The sequence below is a fragment of the Barbatula barbatula genome, assembly GCF_947034865.1.
Source record: "Barbatula barbatula genome assembly, chromosome: 10".
In the NCBI taxonomy this organism is placed as follows: Eukaryota; Metazoa; Chordata; class Actinopteri; order Cypriniformes; family Nemacheilidae; genus Barbatula; species Barbatula barbatula.
Genome location: NC_136773.1, coordinates 17,551,129 through 17,572,010, shown reverse-complemented (window position 1 = coordinate 17,572,010; position 20,882 = coordinate 17,551,129). Strand labels below are relative to the sequence as shown.

At 39.0% G+C, this 20,882-nt stretch overlaps 1 protein-coding gene across 1 annotated transcript in view; it reads right to left on the bottom strand.

The window, feature by feature from the left end:
- megf11 (multiple EGF-like-domains 11) overlaps window positions 1–20,882 on the bottom strand; it is a 93,044-nt gene that overhangs the window by 1,930 nt on the left and 70,232 nt on the right. Inside the window, exons 13-24 of the mRNA XM_079465583.1 lie at window positions 19,778–19,941; window positions 19,550–19,652; window positions 15,261–15,407; window positions 8,078–8,206; window positions 6,391–6,519; window positions 5,546–5,674; window positions 5,104–5,232; window positions 3,887–4,120; window positions 3,016–3,134; window positions 2,863–2,917; window positions 982–1,041; window positions 251–460 (exon numbers count right to left, since the gene is read on the bottom strand). Coding sequence (XP_079321709.1) covers window positions 251–460; window positions 982–1,041; window positions 2,863–2,917; window positions 3,016–3,134; window positions 3,887–4,120; window positions 5,104–5,232; window positions 5,546–5,674; window positions 6,391–6,519; window positions 8,078–8,206; window positions 15,261–15,407; window positions 19,550–19,652; window positions 19,778–19,941 — 1,608 coding nt within the window. The remainder of the gene's footprint in view (window positions 1–250; window positions 461–981; window positions 1,042–2,862; window positions 2,918–3,015; window positions 3,135–3,886; window positions 4,121–5,103; window positions 5,233–5,545; window positions 5,675–6,390; window positions 6,520–8,077; window positions 8,207–15,260; window positions 15,408–19,549; window positions 19,653–19,777; window positions 19,942–20,882) is intronic.

The window sequence follows — 20,882 nt, the reverse complement described above, 5'->3', positions numbered from 1 at the left end:
CATTAGAGTTACTTGCGGCATATTATTGGTTTCTCAGACACTGCACCTTTAATTCCAGCAGCACAATTTCTTATCATTTGCTTTCGTTTAATTAATGTTTAGATAAAAGATGTTTAGATGACATGTTCCCAAAAGGCAACACAGTACAACATACACAACTGCCGTTATGATTCAAAAGACAAAGTTGCATTGTTGGTTAAAAAGAATAAATAAAAATGACCTTGAGTAAGAACAGGCTGTTCAGACTCACCCACGTCATACACGTTCCGGCTGGCGGTGGTCAGGGTTGAGCTGGTGCTGGAGCAGAAGGTCAGGTCTCTGTGAGCAGGAGACTTCATCTCCACGTAACTGCTTTCAGTGTGCTTACACGCCAGACCGGGTGGATCACGGATGGTGGCGTACGGGTTCTCGCTGTTCAGGGAACACAAGCTGGAGCTGCACATGGAGGCCTTTATGTAATCTACACACATCAAAGAAATGATATTACATTCACAGATTTATTATTTCCACGAGATGTAATCAGCGCATCACCCTCTGGGAGAAAGAAGAGATGGGAGAGACAAAAATGTAAGAAATGTTATTATTTACAATATACAGAGCTGCAGGGAAATTAAGTTACATCTGTAGTCAAAGATGCAAAAGAAGCAGTTTGTGGAAACAACATTCTGTGGAAATCACGTTAGACATCAACAGACAAATCACATCACACCCGACAGTTCTGATCCAATGCAGTTCTGTATAGATGAAGCAGCATGTGCTATACATGCTACAGATGGTGACAACATTACTCATGTACAGCACCTAACAGTTTTAATAAAGTTGAACTGTTGAATGAGAATTATTTAACAATGATCCTGCAGACTGTATATAAATCTGTTATACAATTCAGAGCAAAACTACAATGATACATATATACACATCTAGGGTCAGTGTTATTGTAAGGACCCCCAAAATCTCTCAAAGTAAAAAAAGAGTGATTACCTTTGGCCGTGCGGGTGGTTTTGTTGTCTCTCAGTGTAAGTGTGTCTCCCCTTGTCACACCTAGCAAGAAAAATAAATAAAGGAATTCTGGGTAATTCGTGTCCCAATAACAATATAAAATGAATAATAACTTGCGTTTATAGATTTGGCGAAAGCTTTTTTTTAATGCAACCAACATTGCTTTTAAGGTATTTAAGTCATGCTGAAGAAAATGCTAAGATACTATAATGGTCCAGGGTTCCAGATTAACGTCTTAATGATAATGGGGACAGATAATGTGTTGATTATTGATTCTGATCCAGTAGATGTGTAATTCTAAGAGAAATGATGCCATGTGTCCCTCTGTGACTTTGGGATCGATATGGGGAAATGTAGTTTTTTTAAATAACCTTTTCAAATCAAATGGCACAAAAATAAACAATCTTTCACACAAATGTCACTTCCCTTGGAATGACTGAACAGGTGCTGTCACCAAGCAACAATACAATGTCAAAAAAGGCCATATTATTCTTTTGTGTATACTCGGGTGACAATCGAACGTTCATACTTGACCCATATTTAGTTATTTCAGTCATTCTTACGCTATTCTCACCGAAGTGTGTTTCCGCTAGTGTATGCTATATGACTTTAGGTTCAAACTAAATCAGAGAATTATTACAGTGATGCCACTAAGTATTTGACCAGAAACACAGATTTGTAGGCAGGATGGACTCTATTCAGTATTTCAATTTAACCTTCAACCAAATCATATGACGGAATCACATTACTTAACCGACCATCTAGAAGTACTATCAGGCCTTCAAGGTGATGTCACAATCTTAATATTATATTTATCAAACAGTTTCACACTGATAAAGTCAAAGCCATGGTTGAGGCCTGGTGTGTTGCTCGCCTACACAACTGTTTATGTTAAATCTAAATTCAGATAGGAACAGTTAATACTTTCACTTTGATTTAAAATCATAATTGATAAAGAAATGTTTGTCCTCTTTGTCTTTAGTCAAATTGTAACCTGAAACAATTTTATACTTTTCCCACGACTGGGTTAATGGATGTTAACCAGCTGTTATTACACACTTATTCAGATTCGACTCCATTGGAAAACCCACTTGTTATGATCCAAATAAATCCTGATTGATAAAACATCCTCATTGAAGATTCAGTTTTATTTGGAATTATGTCCCTTTACACAACCAAACATAATTTAACTTAATAATACTCTTTATGACTACTGTATAGGCATCGATCTAAATATAAAATGAAGTATTGTGAAGCTCAATAGTTAGTACACAAATCTTCGGACGCCTATTTACAGTGAAACTTTCCATAACAACTATAGACGAAGTCACAGCCATTTTGAACTTGTGTTCACTGTCTTATTTTACTTCCTCTCTGAGCTCGTAACAGACAATGATGAGAATACCCGACCTCACACACGTGTCTCCAAGGCCTCATATGTTCGGCCGAGCACTTATCATCAGACCAGCAGGTAGACGTAATGGGGTGAGGGGGCATGGGATGGGAAGTCAGAGCGGCAATGAACTCCTCTCTTCCCTAGCCTAGTGAGTGACCTTGGACAATGTAAACTAAGCCTGACCTTTCCCTGTGTGCGTGTGCCACCTAAAGTAAAAGCTTATTAAAACCGCAGCGGGCGGTGGTCTTGTACCAGTGACAGAAACTTCAATCCGTGAGAGACTTCATGGCTTAACCCCCTCCCCGGAAAAAAAGTGGTTCAATTCGCTTGGGCTTCAATAGAATTTTTTTTATTTAGCAGAACTGGTTGAGCAGAAAAAAGGATAATGTATCTAAATCATTTCATCTGATGGGAACAGATGGAAGATAAAGTTTGGCTGAGATAACAAATGAGGTAAGGACACTGACCCAGGTCATTGAGATTGCAGTAAGCTCTCCATTCTGAATTGCTCTTGTCTCCTTTCTAAACGGGAACAAATAAAAAAACATCCAATTGAATGAAAAACATGGTTCTTAGAGCTTTCAGAAATGAGAGTGTAACGCAACTGTGTTTGTTCTTACCTTAAGCGTGAGACTGCCGTCCAGGTTGTTGGAAATGGAGGAAGAGATGTTGCATTGTGCTACAGTATGGTAGCTGGGATTGGAGAAGCACTGACCAGTGCTAGTGCTCTGTGATGTTTCTGGAAGACAAAAGCAAAGTCGATGTTGCTCAAATTTCCAACATACCATAGCATATGATTTTACTAAACTTCAATCATTTCTGTTGTTTTTTTGTGCACACACATTACCAAAAATAGCATCTACCACATTAAAAGGATAGTTCACCCAAAAATGAAAACTTGGGCTTTATTTACTCAACCTCTTGTCATTTCAAACCTGTATGACTTTCTCTCCTCTGCAGAATACAAAAGAAGATATTTTGAAGAATGTTGGTAACCAAAAATCGTTAGTCCCCATTGACTTCTATTGTATGGACACAAAACCAATGCCAGTCAATAGGTACCAACATTTTCTGTTACCAGCATTCTGTAAATGATGAAAGAATTCGCATTTTTGGGTGAACTATCCCTTAAACTGGCGGCTTCCATAGAAAACAATTTTTCCGGTAAATAACATGACTATGCCACAAATTAAGTCATATATTTATAATGGTAAGCTGGTCTATTCAGCAGGATATGCAGTTTGTATTTAATAACCACAAATGTGCTGTTTTCGCATCAGTTTATCAGCATATGGACAGTTTGTTGCAGTTTAGCACTGTCAAAACCATAAAGCATTGTTAAAGCACCTGTTTTCTCTGCAGATTACTGAATGCATTAACACACTGCTATACATACAGCTCTAATCCAAGCTACACTCTATGTGAATGAAACTAAATGGCCTCATTCAGGATCTGATGATTGCGATTCATATTCCCGACGGAGGTTCTTACCGGAGAGAGAGTAATCAGTGTTTGTGACACGCAGAGCGGGGGTGTACGAGACGCTGGGCCTGTCCTGCCCTTTGTCTCTTTGTCTCTGTCTGAACCAAACAAACAGGCTGAGCATGGCCATGATGATGAGGAGTAGGAAGATGATGCCCATGACGGCCCCAGCAGACTGGCGCTCCGAACCCAGAGCCGGACTGATCTTAGTGTAGGGGTTCAGCTCCTCCATCACCAGAGCAGCTGTGAGACAATGCAGTAGAAATTACCAGAATATTTTTTCACATAATCTTTTTATTCACATACATTTAGAGGGGAATTCTTATGCATGTTAAATCTCTTGTTTCGTGTACAAAACAGCAGACATGGTTCAATTATTGAATAAAATAAATGCAGAAACTTTCCTGATCGCCTAATCTAAACTTGCTGTCACAATGCTGCTATATTCTGAGTGGTTGCTAGAGCATTGCTAGGGTGTTACTAATGTGGTTGTTAGGGCATTGCTATGGTGTTACTAAGGTTGTTGCTAGGATATTGCTCAGGTATTAGATTGGTAGCTCGGACTTTGCTACGTTGTTACTAAGGCATTCCTATGTTGTTACGAGGGTGGTTGATAGGGGATTGCTAGGGTGTTATTAGCATGGTTGCTAGGGCTTTGCTATGGTGTTACGAAGGTGGTTGATAGGGCATTTTTATGGTGTTATTACGGTGGTTGCTAGTGCATCTGTATGGTGTTATTAGGGTGGTTGCTAGGATATTGCAATGGAGTTATTAGGGTGGTTGCTAGGGTATTGGAAGAGAGCTGCTAGGGAATTGATAAGGTGTTACTTGGGTGGTTGCTATAGCATTTCTAGGGTGTTACTAGGGTGGTTACTAGGTTATGTAAGTGTTTTTAAGCCTACAGCTTAAAGAAACAGCATGCCTCCAGATTTAAGATGCAGAAAACATTTCAACACTACAAACAGTGTTACGAGCTAAAGTTTCATAGTTAAGGGTTTAGAAAAAGAATAAGCAAAACCAGTACACCATAAAATAGAGATGCTTGCATTTGCAAAAAACACTGCAAATAAGTAATGGGTATGACTCCGCAGAAAAATGTCTCTTGCATGTATTGTAAGAACAGGGGTGAACCTTTGTGAACGTGTGCATTTGATTTATGCATTTGGTCTGAAAAATAACAATGGATGTAGAGGAAGAAAGAGAGAGAGTGAGAGAAAGATTGTTACCCTGGTCACAGCGGATTCCTTTGTATCCGGGGCTGCAGTAGCACGTTCCGGTCACATAGTCACAGGTGGCGTTGTTCATACATTCACACAGCTGCTGGCAGCCGTAGCCAAATGTCCCGGGAGGACACTCTGAAAAAAACATACACGCACAAATACAATTAACCACAACCCCAGGCCAACACTTTGTAAAACCAGAACTCACACATACAAACACAACAGTGAACCCCTTGCCTGCCATGGTGAATACGAAACACACACACACACACACACACACACACACACACACACACACACACACACACACACACACACACATCAACAACAAAATCATAATCATCATCCCCATCATGGCAGCAGAACTACTCTGTTAAGGGCAAGGTCGAGCTGACATTCTCCTAACACAAACACACACACACATTCATAAAGAGGCTACAACACTCACTCTGTTCACAGTTGATTCCAATAAAGCCAGTCCGACAGGCACACTGACCAGTGATATGATCACAGTCAGCTCCATTTTGACAGCGGCACACCTCTGCACAGTCTCGCCCATAAAACCCTGAGGGGCAGCCTGAAGGAAAGAGATATCCTGCTACGTCACATTAACCTACAACACAGAGTTGGTGAACGCACCATCAACAGGAAACCTGCAGCAGCCGTGAAGCCAATACGGCAACCGGCAAATGACCCAAATATGTTACCTAATTAAACCGCATCCACCTTCGCTACAACACTATTACACTCACTAACCGTACATAAACACACAACCGGCAGCTGAAGATAACAAGCCCACTGGAGCAAACATTGCAGCAAAACACAAACTGATTTCATCACTCCTCAAGGAAGAGTTTATATCGTTGCTGTCATGGAAAGAAAAACGTTTCCAGAGTGGCAGCGGAGGAAGGATCAAGATCTTTGAAATGATTGACGTAATGAATGAAAGATGAATCGCTGTTTTTTTGCAGGTGTCACACTGATGGATTGTGATTTCAGCCTTGAGCGAGGTCATATAATGAGTTAAATGATTGACATGAAAAATACGTGCATTTATTTTGGAGGACCTGTCCGTGCCATCATAACATCAGAAGGCATTGCATCTTTTCCGCTGAGCACTGAGATCTCAGCTGCAGTTTTGAGACACTGCCAACAGATGTCACTGTGTCACTTTAAAGGATTTGATCGTATTGCATGTGGAAGTGTTTTGTGTGTTTTTGTCTGTATGTATGTGTAATAGAGGCTTCTTAGGAAATGTGTATCGATGAATGTACGTGTATGAGAGAGACTCACGCTGTGTACAGTAGAGACCGGTCCAGCCCGGGCTGCACCTGCACTCTCCATCGTAGGCACTACATTGGGCTCCGTTGTGACAGTTACATGAGTTCAAGCAGTCAGGGCCCCACTGCCCTATGGGACAAACTGCAGATGCCAGAGACACCATCAAAAGAAAACAACTCTATACAGGTAAATATATATCCATGCATTTCTGTGAGGGGACAAAATGTTCATGTAAATTGGCACCTTAACGTCTTGAAGGGACAGTTTGCCCAAAAATGAAAATTCTGTTATCACCCACAAGTTGTTCCAAACCTGTATTAATTTATTTGTTTTGTTGAACACAAAAGAATATGTTTTTAGAACGTGGAAAACCAAAACAGTTCTCGGGCACCATTGACTACCCTAGTAATTTTTCCCTTACTATGGAAGTCAATAATACTCCAGAACTGTTTGGTTCCAAAGAGTTCTTCCAAATATCTTCATTTTTGTTCAGCAGAACAACACACGTCATACACGTTTGAAACAATGATGACAGAATTAACATTTTTGGGCATACTTTGACTTTAAAGGGACAATTTACCCAACAATAAAAATATATTGGCATAAACTCGCCCTACAAACCTGATCTAAACCTGTATTTCTTGCTTCTGTGGAACAAATGAGAATACAACTCTATATAATGAAAGAAAATGGTGACTGAGTCGGTCAGTCACTAACCTCTCCTTTAATGTTCCAGCAAAAGAAGTCTTACAGGCTTTGAAAAACACGAGGTTGAGAAATTAGTTTTATCATCTACAGTTGGGGTCATATGTTTACATAGGGCACACAGGATCTGCAAAATAAATAAATGGGAAATATAAAATTTGCAGTTAGTTTCTTATTTACTACTGCCCTGATAAAGCCTTATCAAACCAGGTTAGTTTTGTACATTTATGTTGTGATCTAAACAGCTGGTGTGTAGCTTATTCAACAAACTGCAATTTTTATAATTAATTTAACTTTGTTCATTATTAACATCTGATAGATTGTACCAAGCGTATTACAACTTATAACCCCAACTGTATAGAATACTATTGTACAGGCTCTTATTTGTATCTCTTATACACAGAAAAATTAAAGTGGGAGCCAAACAGCCAAAATGAGGCGTAAAATAAGGGCCATTGTTACAGAAAAAAACCTTTTCATTCATAAAGCTGAAAATGGTAATTTTCACAATTAACAATTTAAAAACAGGCACCCTCATTTTTCCCACACACAAACGGTCACAGGAGTTTTTTACGTGCAGCAAACGCCATTAGATTAACAGCGCTAACAGCTCGAGCTTCAGCGGAGGGGGTGTTGGGGGAGCGATAAATTCTGCCAGACACTGTTGCTCTCGTCTCAGTTTCATATCGAGGCTCTCATACGCTGTGTAAATTATCGAGAGTGTGCCATCAAGTAATTTATTGACCAAACTGTTGGTCTCCATCAGCAGCGCTTGTGGGTTATTTGGCAAAGAAAAATGGATGTGGCAATGATTTACATGACACAGTGACGTGAGGTGCCTGTGAGACAGAACGAGAGAAATGGATGAAAAAGTGTGGGAAGACAGGATGTAGGAGAACAAAACAGAGGAACACATAGAGACGAAAGCACAAGCAGAGAAGAAAGTGAAATTGAAAGTAAAAGAAAGAATAGCAAAGGAGTAATTGGTTCATACTCTGTGAGCAGTCGTCTCCAGTCCAGCCTGGGTAACATTGGCAGGAGCCGTCGATAGGGTTGCAGGTGCCGTTGTTAGTACACGCACAGATCTCACCACATGCCTTCCCATATTTGCCACTGGGACACACTGAAGGAAAAGAAACGCACAACACAGACACAAAGCAGAAATATATCATACACAAATATGAATAAAGTTTACTGTAATGTAACTGTGTCTTTAGTTTGAACGAACAATGCTTCAAGTTCAAAGTAACTTTTGTGATGCACAGTGAAGTTAAACGGTGTCATTATTTCAATCTTAAAGGATAGTTCACCCAAAATAAATGTATGCCATCATTTACTCACCCATATGCCATAGGTGTACATAGGTCTTTCTTTCTTCAGACGAACACAATTGGAGTGATAACAATACAAATTCTTGGATACCATAGTAGGATGGTGGCCAAGAGCTGTTACAAACATTCTTCCAAATATCAAACTCGAGGGTGCGTCAATGAAAACACCCTTTTTGGGGGGTGAACTGTCCCTTTAAGAACAATCAACTTGGCTTTACACACAATTTAGTTTTTTTACATTACTTCAACAAATTAAAATAATTTCAAGTTATATAAACTCTCCGCATAAGTTGTAAATAAGGTGTATATAAGCTCAGAAATAGTTTTTACTCACAAATGTATCGTTTCTCTTCACGTGGATTATCTTTATGATAAATATGTTCATGGTTTGGAGCCTTAAAAACTCGTGATTTTACATAGCAAGGAACACCAGGGTTTGCTTTATTATTATTACTACAATTGTTTTCGTCTGAAGCAAGGAAGACATGTACACTGGGATGAGCGTGTTAAAAATTATGGTATACATTTCATTTTTGGGTGAACTGTTCCTTTAAATCTGAAAATGAATATATTAAGACTGTTCTACCCTAGTGTAATATGCAGAGACATCCCAGTAAACCATTTAGAGGTTGCTATTTCTTCATTGTGTGGCTAACTGCCATATGTTTACTCAAACATACAAGTCAATGTTCTGAAAGCCCGGCGTTTGCACTGCTTGGAAGGTCAATAATCAAAGTCATTATGAACCATCACGTTTACAAATCAAAGACTTCATGATGCTTGAGTGACAGTAATCCTGTGATAGTTCAGGCAGGGAGACGCATGCAGGGGTGAAGTCATGTGTCTGTGTGTACTTCAAAGTGAAATCAAACACGTGTTTCTGTCACACTGTCCAATTATCCATCCTACCATGTCTGCTCGGCACCGAGAAGAACAGAGACGACGGATGTACTGCCAAATTAAAAATAGAATATTGTGTACATTTTTAATAAAATGAATTCCTCACCACACTCTGACACTTGCCTCAATTAGACATTTCATTTTTGGATTAAAGCGAATCATGTTTTTTCACTTGCCCCCTCTCTCTCTCTCAAGTCACAATGTACATACAATGGGGTCCCTTGCCAAAAACCCATCACATTCAACATATTAACATCTGTTGTCTCAGGAGATCACGAATATACCAAACTAATAAAATTAGATCGACGTTGTATTTAGGGAGTGTTGCAGCTAAATCTTTGTGTCTTTAAATAACCATACATCCGCATTCTTCTAATTTGTGAAAACTCTTTCAACTATCTCAAAGCTGCCTCTTATTATCCAATGGCCCCCTCATGTCATGTGTTCCGTTTCACTCCAACTGTGACTATCTGAAGTTCATTAGCTCGATCTGAGATGGGCTCAAGACAGCTGAGGACGCCAGCACAGACCAAACTACGAAAAAGTAGGTATGTGGGCTAGCCAGACTTCCCCCGGGCCCTGCCTTTCTTCCAGTAATTATAATCTGGACAAATTAAAACAAGCCTTTTCACCAACCTTCTCCTTCCTCTCCTTTAAGGTATTAAATATTTATTCTCGAGACAGCTCTGAAAGCAATGAAAGTGAATTCTATATGGTCATGCAGCCTTTGCTTAATTCATGAAAAGACTAGTTAATTATTATGAGAAGGTCTATCTATATTTCATCTGGACGTCTCTGTTGGGTGCTGTGGAGTGGGAAGTGAATGTTAGCGTTCATTAGTTTGACTTGGAAATTTGCCTCGTTGAGCTGAAACTCGGAATCACGGAATGACATCTAACCTACAATCAATAGGACTGGCCCAACCGATAGATGATATCATACAGATCATACTTTCTGATGCAAAAACTTGAAAATCACAATGAAATGCTCACGAACAAAGGTGAATGTTTATATTTCAACCTGTACCTCAACAATCACATAAAAAAGTAACTCTGTAGAATCTCTTTACATAGTTTTCCATTTGCTCTTAAAAAAAAGAAACCTCTCATCTAGCCTTTGTTTTACACTTTAGAGGAGCACACAGAGTTACAGGTCAGGCCTGCAAATATCAATATCTACTGTACTCTTGAACGTAAGGGCACGGAAGATCACAAAAGGCAATAGATCCCACGAAATGTTCATATACAAGCATTAGGTATATAGGTGAAAATTAACCTCTTGAGATTCCGTCACCATCTCGTCTCTAGAGCAAGCGCTCAACAAAAATAGAGTGGTGAGATCGACCTGACTCTTCACTGTTTGTCTCACTGAAGAATGAGCTCAGCAATATTCAGATTTCGCTCTGAAGGTTATTTGTCAGAGTGTCAGTGATAATGGCAATTATTTTCTGTACAGAAGAGCCGCAGAGTCAGCGGAGCATTCCGGAGAGGGGCACCATGCCAATGGTAGCGCACACACAAAGACAAACACACCCAAACATAATGGTAGAGTACAAGCTTTATAATATGACAGGGGAGACCTGTAAACTGTCAACTCTGTGTATCATCTATGTACATTCTCTCTGAAACATCATCATTAGATAATTAGTTTCAGCGAGAGTCAATTTGATGAACATCATGTGTATTTTGCTCACAAGACTGGAAAGTATCTCCTTGATTTGGCAAGCTCAACATTTGTGAGTAAGAGTGCACAGTTTTTTTAAATCAGGGTTTTATTCTTGTTTATTAGGGTTTATATTTTGTTTCATGATTTCTCTATCATGATGGTAAAAATATATTTTTATACTGAGAAAACGGACGGCTCTATTGACATTTAGGCTGTTGGAGTGGGCAGATCATGGCCAGATTAAGCCACAATGTAAACCGGAATCTTAAATTAATGGTAAATATTTAAAACAATAAATAAATATTGAGATAAACAACAAACAATAAATATTTAGATAAAAAAATTTAAAGTTGGTTTTAGCAAATGATTAAAATGTTTGAAGGTGGTTTTAGCAAATGATTGGGCAGTTAATGCTTTTACCTTTTTCTATAAGAGCCATTAAAAATCTGAGAAGCCCATTAGTAAAGAGACTATAAAGACAGTGAAAAGCAGAAAAACAGAGAGATAGGAGTAAGAGCTACTTGCCCTGGTTGCAAAGAGAGCCGAAAAAGCCAGCCAGGCATTCACAGTGACCCGTGACGTGGTGGCATGGCCCGGTGCTGTGAACACACTGTGGACATGACTGACTGCAGCGGTGCCCATAAAAACCAGGAGGGCAAACTGTCACGGGGCAAAAATAGAAAGACAGGAAGAAAGAGAGAGATTTATCCATGTACCAGATTTACAGTATGCAAACAGGGTTTGAAAAAGTTCTCCAGTTACCACTAACCCTAAACCAAAGGTACCTGTTTAACTAAAGCAGGGAGAACTAATGAATAGTCTCATTAGGGCTTTTCACACCTCAGATTGTTAACCACGGGTTATTCTAAACCCCAGTTAAACAGAATCCTGGGTTATCCTTTTCACGCTGCTTATAATTTACCAAGGGTTAAAAGATAACCCCGGGTATTCATAACCTGATGTTTCACACAGTACATCACCAAACCCTGGGTTAACATTCTTTTTTGCATATTTGCCGTGTCAACAGTCAGGATTGGATAAATACTGCAGCATCAAACTGACTGAATGAAAATAGTGCGTGGTGCCTTCAAATAACCGAATACCTTGTTGTTTCGCATACGGCGCCTCGCAAATCCATATTGACAGTTTTAAGCCTCCTAAGACGTTACTTACTCAAATAAATTAAAAACTCAAAGGAAATGAAAGGTGAAATTAGAAAAGCGCTGTTCGGTTTTTGATTGTGTGTCCGTTGCTAAGCATCTGGTCGTATCACCCCCTGCTTCGTTTCACACTGCACACGTTTGACGCCGCAATGCAGGGTTAACCCAGCAAAAGCAGTGCTAGCAGTGTGTTATGACCCCTGCTTCAATTCAGGGTTTAGAATGAAGATAACTTGAGGTTAAGCGCAGTGTGAAAAGCTCTTTTGACTCATAAAGCATGAGAAGTTAGTCTGTCTCTGTCATTCGGTCGTGTCTGAGACAGGATATCCTGCGGGTCATTTTTCTTCATTACAGCCTTGATTCTCTTTAATTGCTGTAGTTGTGTGTAATGCAGGGTGGTGTTTTCTGACCTTTGGGTGGTGGGTTTTGTAATTAAGTTAATTGTACTACAATGAACAGTGTGGCGAAGATAAATCGCATTCCCTTTCTCTAATCTTTCTACACACACAAACACATCATTTATTTTCAGGGGGAACGATGCTAAACTGATCAAGAACATGTCTGGATCAAATAAATATGAATGTAGATGGAAATACGAATTTTTTAAGTTTAAAGAAGGTGAAGTCTATTTCAGGATCATTTAGATTATTCATTTATAAAGCACGTTTTCTAAACCCTGGACAAATTTGTAAAACATAATTACTAATGCAAGAAACATAATATCTTAAGAATATTTAAATATTTACACATCACATGAATTTGTTGAACTGCCTTTAAAGTATTATGATTTAAATATACTGTTGTAAAATACAAATATCGGTGCAGTTATGAGAATCTAGAGCATTGAGAATAATATTTTTGTGATAAAAATTCAATAACAAAAAACATCTGGACACATTTTATTTCTTAAACAAAATGTGCTTAATTATGCCAAAACTGTCAATAAATAATCTTTAAATGGTCCTACAAAACATTTCAATTACTTAACGCTAGTGCTGTTGAATCAATTAAACGATTGAAAAATGTTTGTGTTTATATATGTGTATAATTATATATGCATAAATACACAAACATACATGTGTATATGTAAGAAAAAAAACGAATATATATTTATCTTTATACATAATGTAAATAATATTTAAATATGAATATATATATTTATGTAAATAAATGTAAGTGGCACAGAATCTCAGGCCCTGTGCAAAGGCAATGTGTGGGGCCCCTCCACGATGTATAGCAAATATTAAAATTGTTTTTGTTTTTAGTTATAATACAGCAGTGAATCTCACTTCTATATGAATTGTGATATACTTGAATATTAATAGATCACCTCAGTCTCCCCTTAAACATGAGTTGACAGTTGAACTATATTTTATTTGAATTGTGTTTCATTAATAGAGACACTGTTCAGTGTAGTCCTATTGAACATATTATGTTTCCCACAGTAACGTGTGTATTGTAAGAATAGGCTAGTACTGCATTAATGGTAGTAATAATGCCACCTCATGACTGTAACCAATTATTGTAATAATGCCAATTATTAATATTTCTTAAGTTTAATGCTCTTATACATTTTTGTTAAAAATAAAAAAGTCCTAAATGCACATCTGTCTATTACTTACATATTTATTGACCTTTCAAATTTGCCATGTTATTATTGGATATAAATGTTTATACATTATTAGGGATAAATTGAATATGTCAGAAGAACTGCCTCAAAGTACATTGTTTTCAAGTGATTGTTTTAAAGTTAGCAGCCTGCCCTCTATATTCAATTCCAACTTTTTTGTGGGGTTTTCTGCTGAATATAACTCTCACAGTCTCCTGCCTATTTTTGTGAAGGCTAAGAACAGCGAATTTGGTGTTTATTTAGACCACCGAGATCGATTTCAATCATTTAAGCAGGCTTCCAAAAATACTGCCACTGCGCCTGGACATTTCCGACACAAATACTAAAAACATATCGGATCAAGCACTCGCTGTAAAGTGTATGTACTTCATCTACCTGTCGATGAGACTATTCATCATCTGCTGTGAGTGGGAAATTGAAAACCCGGAGCGGAATACATGGATCTCTAGCGGAGTGATAACAGAATGCCCTCAGCAGGGATGCGAGTCCATTCCACTTCACTCATGAAGCCTATCATGCAGTTCGCCGAAGCTTCTCAAACTAAGCGGAGAACAGAGAAGTTGCACAGACGTGCAGTATAGGCGCACAATTGTAATATAATAATAATCATCATTTCAGGAACTTCAAGGCCCCTCACATGGCAAGGTCCTATGTACTCAGTCACCCCTTTCCCCCACTTGCGATACCCCTGCATTTATTTATACATATAATATATACGGCAAACACATATATTCTATAATCATCGATAAATAAATATATACAGTATATACAGAGAGAGAGAGAGAGAGAGAGTCTTAAGAGGAAGGGTTCTGAGAGGTTGGGCAAACACTTCTCCTCACAGAGAGGCTGATGAAGAGCCCCACATGGACTCGGCATCTTCACAGTGATCAAGACAGAGGAATGTTGCTGAAGTGATTAAGACGTGTGCGATTAAAGATTTGCTCACACATGTTCATGACTCTTCACTAAGTGTCTCCCTCTTCAGCTCATCCCACTACACTCCCTGTGGGTCTCCGTCTGGATTGGACAGTTGTGACCCCCTCTCATTCCCACCAGTTGTTTATCATCTTGTTTGAAGAGCGTTCGAATGAAACACTTATAGGTCAACATGGAGAAGGTGACATTGAGTGAGACGTGCGCTGTCAAACACGCTTTCCCATTCAGTGTTTTTGGCTTGCATAAACATCTAAACATCATTAAAACTTGATTTACTTGCAAGGCAAAATTGAGTATGTTAAGAACATACTGTACGTTTTATTATCTTTGTTTTGTATTACTCATTTGGAAGTGGTTTTCCTTCTTTCTTAGATGTAAGAATACAGTAAATTATGAAATAGATTTTTTTAATACTAAAACAAGCCTTAAGCAATTTTGCTTAAACATTTATTTTGTTTCAAATGTTTAGATTTATTGTGCCGGAAAACAAACCAAAAATACTAAATAAGAAAATTACTATACCGTGGCTAATGGTGGAAAAGGAAAGGAAGTTACTTCTCTTGCAGGAAGTGCCACGATAGCCGGGAGCGCACACGCATGTTCCATCTTCAGGAGAGCATGATCCACCATTTTGGCACGAGCATGTCATGGAGCAGTTAGGCCCCCAGAAACTTTGAGGGCAGATGCTGTCACAGTGGATGCCTGTTAAAACAACGAAGAAAGCATCTCTGCATGTTCTCACACAAGTGCTTATATTTACTTAAATAGACAGGAATAAGACAAAACAAGCATGCGAAGCATGTACGAAATACCAGAACCTTCCGCTGCATTACTGTATAGCAAAGATAGTTTCACTGGTGCAACAACAGGGCAGCAACCAGTATTTATGCGTGTCTTTTTTGAGTCCTAGTTTTGAAAGCATTCAGATATCTCTTGGCCGCAGCACTGGGCCGCGCTGTGCTCTCTGTATGTATTTTTGATCAGACTGGGTCTTTCTGCCAGTGCAGTGTGTTCATTAATAGGGCCGTGTCCCTTGAGCGGTTGAGACTCGTCTCTTATTCTCTTTCAGCTGGTTTGTGTAGTGCTCCGCTAGGGACACCCACATGTACACACGCACAAATATATAAGAGACCTGCAATATTTTCTCGATATTCTTTGATGGTGTAGAAATGCATTGACATTGGTCAGCTTAGCTCGGCCATATTAAGATTACAGCACAAACATGGACGACATATGGACACTCTCAAAGCTCAGCTACCACGGAGTAAAGTTGTATCACTATTTCACAGTTTGGGAGACTTCGATTTCATTTTTAGGTATGTTTCTTAAAGTGATACAAAAATGCATCATTTATTCACACTGATGTTATTCGAAACAGGCATATGACTCTTCAGTAAAACACAAATGTCTCAAACAGCGGAAGTCAATAGGGTTCAGTGTTGATCGGTTACCAACATTCTGTAAAATATCTTCTTTTGTGTTCTGCAGATGAAAGATCATCATCTAAATGATGAAAGATCTTTTTATATGTAGATGAACTATTCCTTTAAGTTATTTGTCTCAGTTGAATTCTTCAAATGCCTAATGCAAAATACACAAGTGAGACAATTATTGACATACACGATGAGTACTGAGCTATGAAATTAATGTAAATAGCATGACTTGGATAATTTGGTTATATTTGACACATAATCATGTATATTAGTAAAATATTCATTTGGAAAGTAATCGTTTATTCCGAAATTGTGTAACATATTGCTATTGTCACTGTTTTATAAAAACAACATGCCAACAAAGCTGTTGCATCACAGTTATTTACTCACAATTAAGAAGGGTTTCTTGCCCGAGAACACACTTACCCTTGATAAAATAACTGTAACACACAGCCTCAAGTGGTGTATTACTTTAATAATACATCCTTAATAAATTACTAACTATATTTTTCACCCTAGCATACAAGGGAGACATTACGAGCGCACACACGATCTTAGACACAAACATATATTCTCACACACAGAGCGACACTTTCAAGCTGTAGCTCAGGAACCTCATTTGCAATTTTCTTTGACAGAGACTTCTCAGAGCGAGTGGCACGACCCATTAAAGCAGCATTAGTCTCTTAAAGCTTTGAATTAGTCCAGGTCTAAACTCTAGGGACAGGCATCATACCTGCAGTACCACTGTGGCAGAACAGAGAGGTAGCAGGTTACGGAGGGCAGCGGAGATGAGCGAGCAGGACAAGCCCACCCAACCATCAAAGAAGGGGTAAGCTTGTTTGAGCTTCTGCTGGGCTGGGCAGAAAAAGTTCTGCACTTCCTTTATTGTCAGCAATGAATTAGAATAGAAGAGCACCCTGAAAGACTAATGGTGACAAACAGAGTGGCTTTTGAGCAGAGAGAGAGAAAGAGAAAGAGAGGGGGGACTCTGCATATGAGAATTTTCTTGAAGAGAACTGCCACGGGGACCGGCAGCCAATTAATGAGAGAAGCAGAAGTGCCATCATACGCATCACTTTCCAGCGCACTTTGTGTGTTAAGTGGACACACAGACACACATGACGGCATGTTTCTGAAGGGCACGTGCTTCTTCGGGTCACTTGGTGTAATACTTAGAATCCTTCACTGTAGAGACCCTGAAGCCTCCACGTTTCTTTTCTTTTTCACTCCATCGCTCTCGCTGTCATTTTGTCTCTTTTTCTCTTCTCTCTTTAGAACGACCATTTAATTTCTGTCACACATATCCCTCTCTTCCCTTTTGATAAAACACTTTCAGCTTGTCTTTCCTCGGGCATGTTTTACCTCTGCTCTTTAGTTATCCTGTTCCCTTGTACCTCAAAAGCCTTCCACCTATTTCTCTCTCAGGATCATCTTTTTATCTTCTCACCTTCTCACAATCTCAGTTCCTGAATTAACAACATGAATGTTCGACATGATCAAGAACGGTCGACAAGCTGAGCATTTCAGTACTTGGTATATTTTTAGATACACACAAAACGATGACAAAATACACTTGGAACACACTTTTTCACATTTACTATACCTTTTGACCACACGTGGAAAAAGATTAAGAGACCACTTTAGTTTTGTCTTTAGTCAGTATTTCTGCATGTATTGTGGCAATTCCAGTCCAATATCTTGAATTCCAAAAGAAACAAACCTCAGGAATGACAAAGTCCTCCAAAAGCAATGTGATAGACTACGATGCGATTGCATCTTTTTCATTATTTTAACTGGTTTGTCTGGTTAAAATTTTCTTAAATATGCTTTCCTGTAGTTCAGTGGTTAGAACATGGCGCTAGCAACACCAAGGTCATGAGTTCGATCACAGGGATTGCACATACTCAAATACAACAAATGTATAGTATCATGCAATGCAATGATGTATCTGCCAAATGCATAAATGTAAATGTTAAACAATGTTAAAAATAACATTGAATTCGTCTCTTCATTTTCTCCACAGCTATATTTTTTTAAATGTAGTATTTTTTGTTGTATCTTAAAGATTTAATCACTTTTAAAATGAAAATTCTGTCATAATTTACTAACTCTTCCGCAGAACACAAAAGAAGATTTAAAAAAATGTTGGTAACAGAAAACCAATCCCATTTTACTTGCATTGGTTTTGTATCCATACAATAAAAGTGACAACAGGGTGAGTAAATTATGATTTTTAAGATAAACAATTTCTTTAACAATGCTATGTATATGCATTTTAATTGATCATTTGATTTATTTTATTATAATACTGGCACACATTCGAAAACTGTGCATCTAATTTCGGTCTCTTCTGCCTCTCTCCACAATTCATCCCTGCTTGTGAGTTTCTTTATCAAATCTCCCCCATGTGCTTACAATCTCCTGCTCTGTATGTAGCTCATATCCTCTCTGAGACACAACATGAGAGTATGTAATACACTAATGTAAGTCTAACTCTGTCTCTCTCAATAGGTTTCATAAATCACTGCTCTGCATAGTCTTGTTCAGATGCTCAGTCTCTGAGGCCTATTTGCACCCTGGCGACTCCATTAGGTCTGGCAGATGGTGGAGACCTGGGCAGGATACGGAGCATGAGATTTCTGCGTTGCTGGCTCCTTCTCTCAGATAATGAAAGCTACACTATATCCCAGAGCACACGGACAGAATTTGGAGACCTGAACGAAGAAAGCAATTGTGAGCCTGCAGGCAAAAGCACACGTACTGACCAGAACTGCTCCGTCTCTTTCTCTTACTGTGTTTTTTAACACTTTCAAGTGTTACTGTAATGCTCAAGAACTTGCAAACAGGGCCTTCTGTGGTAATGAAAAATGTCTAGTGCTTCAATCTCTCGCACGGACACACGTTGCAGAGACCGCTTTAACAGAAGGTGTGAACGCAGTGTGAAAGCTGTACAAGAACGCCTGTTTGATTCTCGGTCAGTGCGATCTTATTAGGTAACATGTTGTTGGGATGGTTGAGATATCTCATATTAATCCGCAGGCTGGATTCTTGAACTCCTAAAAAGTGAGAACTCCTCAAATGTGGTGCTTTGATGTCATGTGATAAAATGTTCTGGAGGTATGTTGGTTCTGTGAGGAATAATCTAAAAATAATTTAAAATATCTTAATAAATTATCTAAAATTTGATTCAGATTTAACATGACAATTAAAGGAAACAAAAATTGCTTGAGTATTTCATATATGTGGACAACATTGATTTTTAGTATTGCTGTACTGCATTTTATTTCCATTGAGCTCAATAAACAACACACAGCATTTAAAGGCTCAGTGCCGACACAGCTTGCAGCTATTGGCCACTTGTCAAGTCAACGTACATCAATGTGATGATGTCACCGGCCTGACACTCACCCTTCCATCCCGGCAGACAGTGACAGAAACCACTCACAGGGTCACACACATCAGCGTGGTTACAGTCACAACGCTGCCGACAATCCAGCCCGTATGTGCCATCCTAAAAACGTATACACATCACAAACCATCTTGCCAAGTTTAAACAGTTTTGTCACAATATTTATAAATCAAGTGAGCAGTCTTCTGGCAGACAGACAGAGGAAATAGTGTTTGGAATAAACTCACGGGGCAGGGCTGCTGGCACCGTTCCCCTCTCCACCCTGAGGTGCAAGTGCAAGAGCCGTCTATTGGGTCACAAGCCGCACTGTTGGCACACAGGCATGTTTGGTTACAGCCCAAACCCCAAGTGCCACTGGAGCAAAGGATTGAACAGTCGACACCTTGCCAACCTGTCAGGGAAAGTAGGTACAGGCATTCACCAATTTGTTTATTTGTTTACTTATGTGCATTAAAGAAAAAAAAGGAACAAAATATTTTGACAAAGGTCTGGTGAATGAAATTTAGAGGCATCTAACAGTAAGGTTGAGAATTTTAACCAACGACTCTTTCCACCCCTCCATGTCGACGCACTACGGTGGCTGACACAGAACTAAGCTTCATTATGAGAGATCTTTATATATCTTTGAAGACATAGTTATGTATATTATATTGCATTTCTGTCAATACATACAAAAAATGACACACTGGACCTTTAAATGTTTGGCTTTGGCTTAAACATATACAATACAGCATACATCATATACTCTGCAATACTACTTAAAAATATCTCATGATCAGACAGAAAGTGTAGAGAGAGTACTACCCCAATAAACCTTGACCAGTTTATAACAGAACTCAATTATTGGGGCAGAGAGTGGGGAAGTGAGGTCATAAATGACAGGAGCCAGAGGATTGTACTCTCCAGTGCCTCACACTGCAAAGCAGTCAATGAGTGGAATATATGCATGGGTTTGAGGTCAACATATGAGCAGAGAGGGATAGACAGAGAAGTTGTGTAGCACACTGGGGTACTGCATTATGAATGGGGTGAGGTTTTTAAAAGTATGGCTCTAATGAGCTTCCTCCCATGCTGAAGGGACCTGAACGAATGCTTTGCTGGTATCAGCTTTTCAGGACGAGTCCATGCTTATGCAACGTGGGGTCCGTCCCGTAGGTGTGGTTAGCTGCGGTCAGCCAAATGCTTTTACAGTCTAAATAACCCATGTCTAAGTAAGTGGTGTGTATCTGTATCCTCTGAAACTGACCGGATGGGACTTCGGTATCCATTTGATAATACTGTTTGTCAAATTTGAAAATATGGACTTGTGGAGTGTGGATAGGATGTTATATA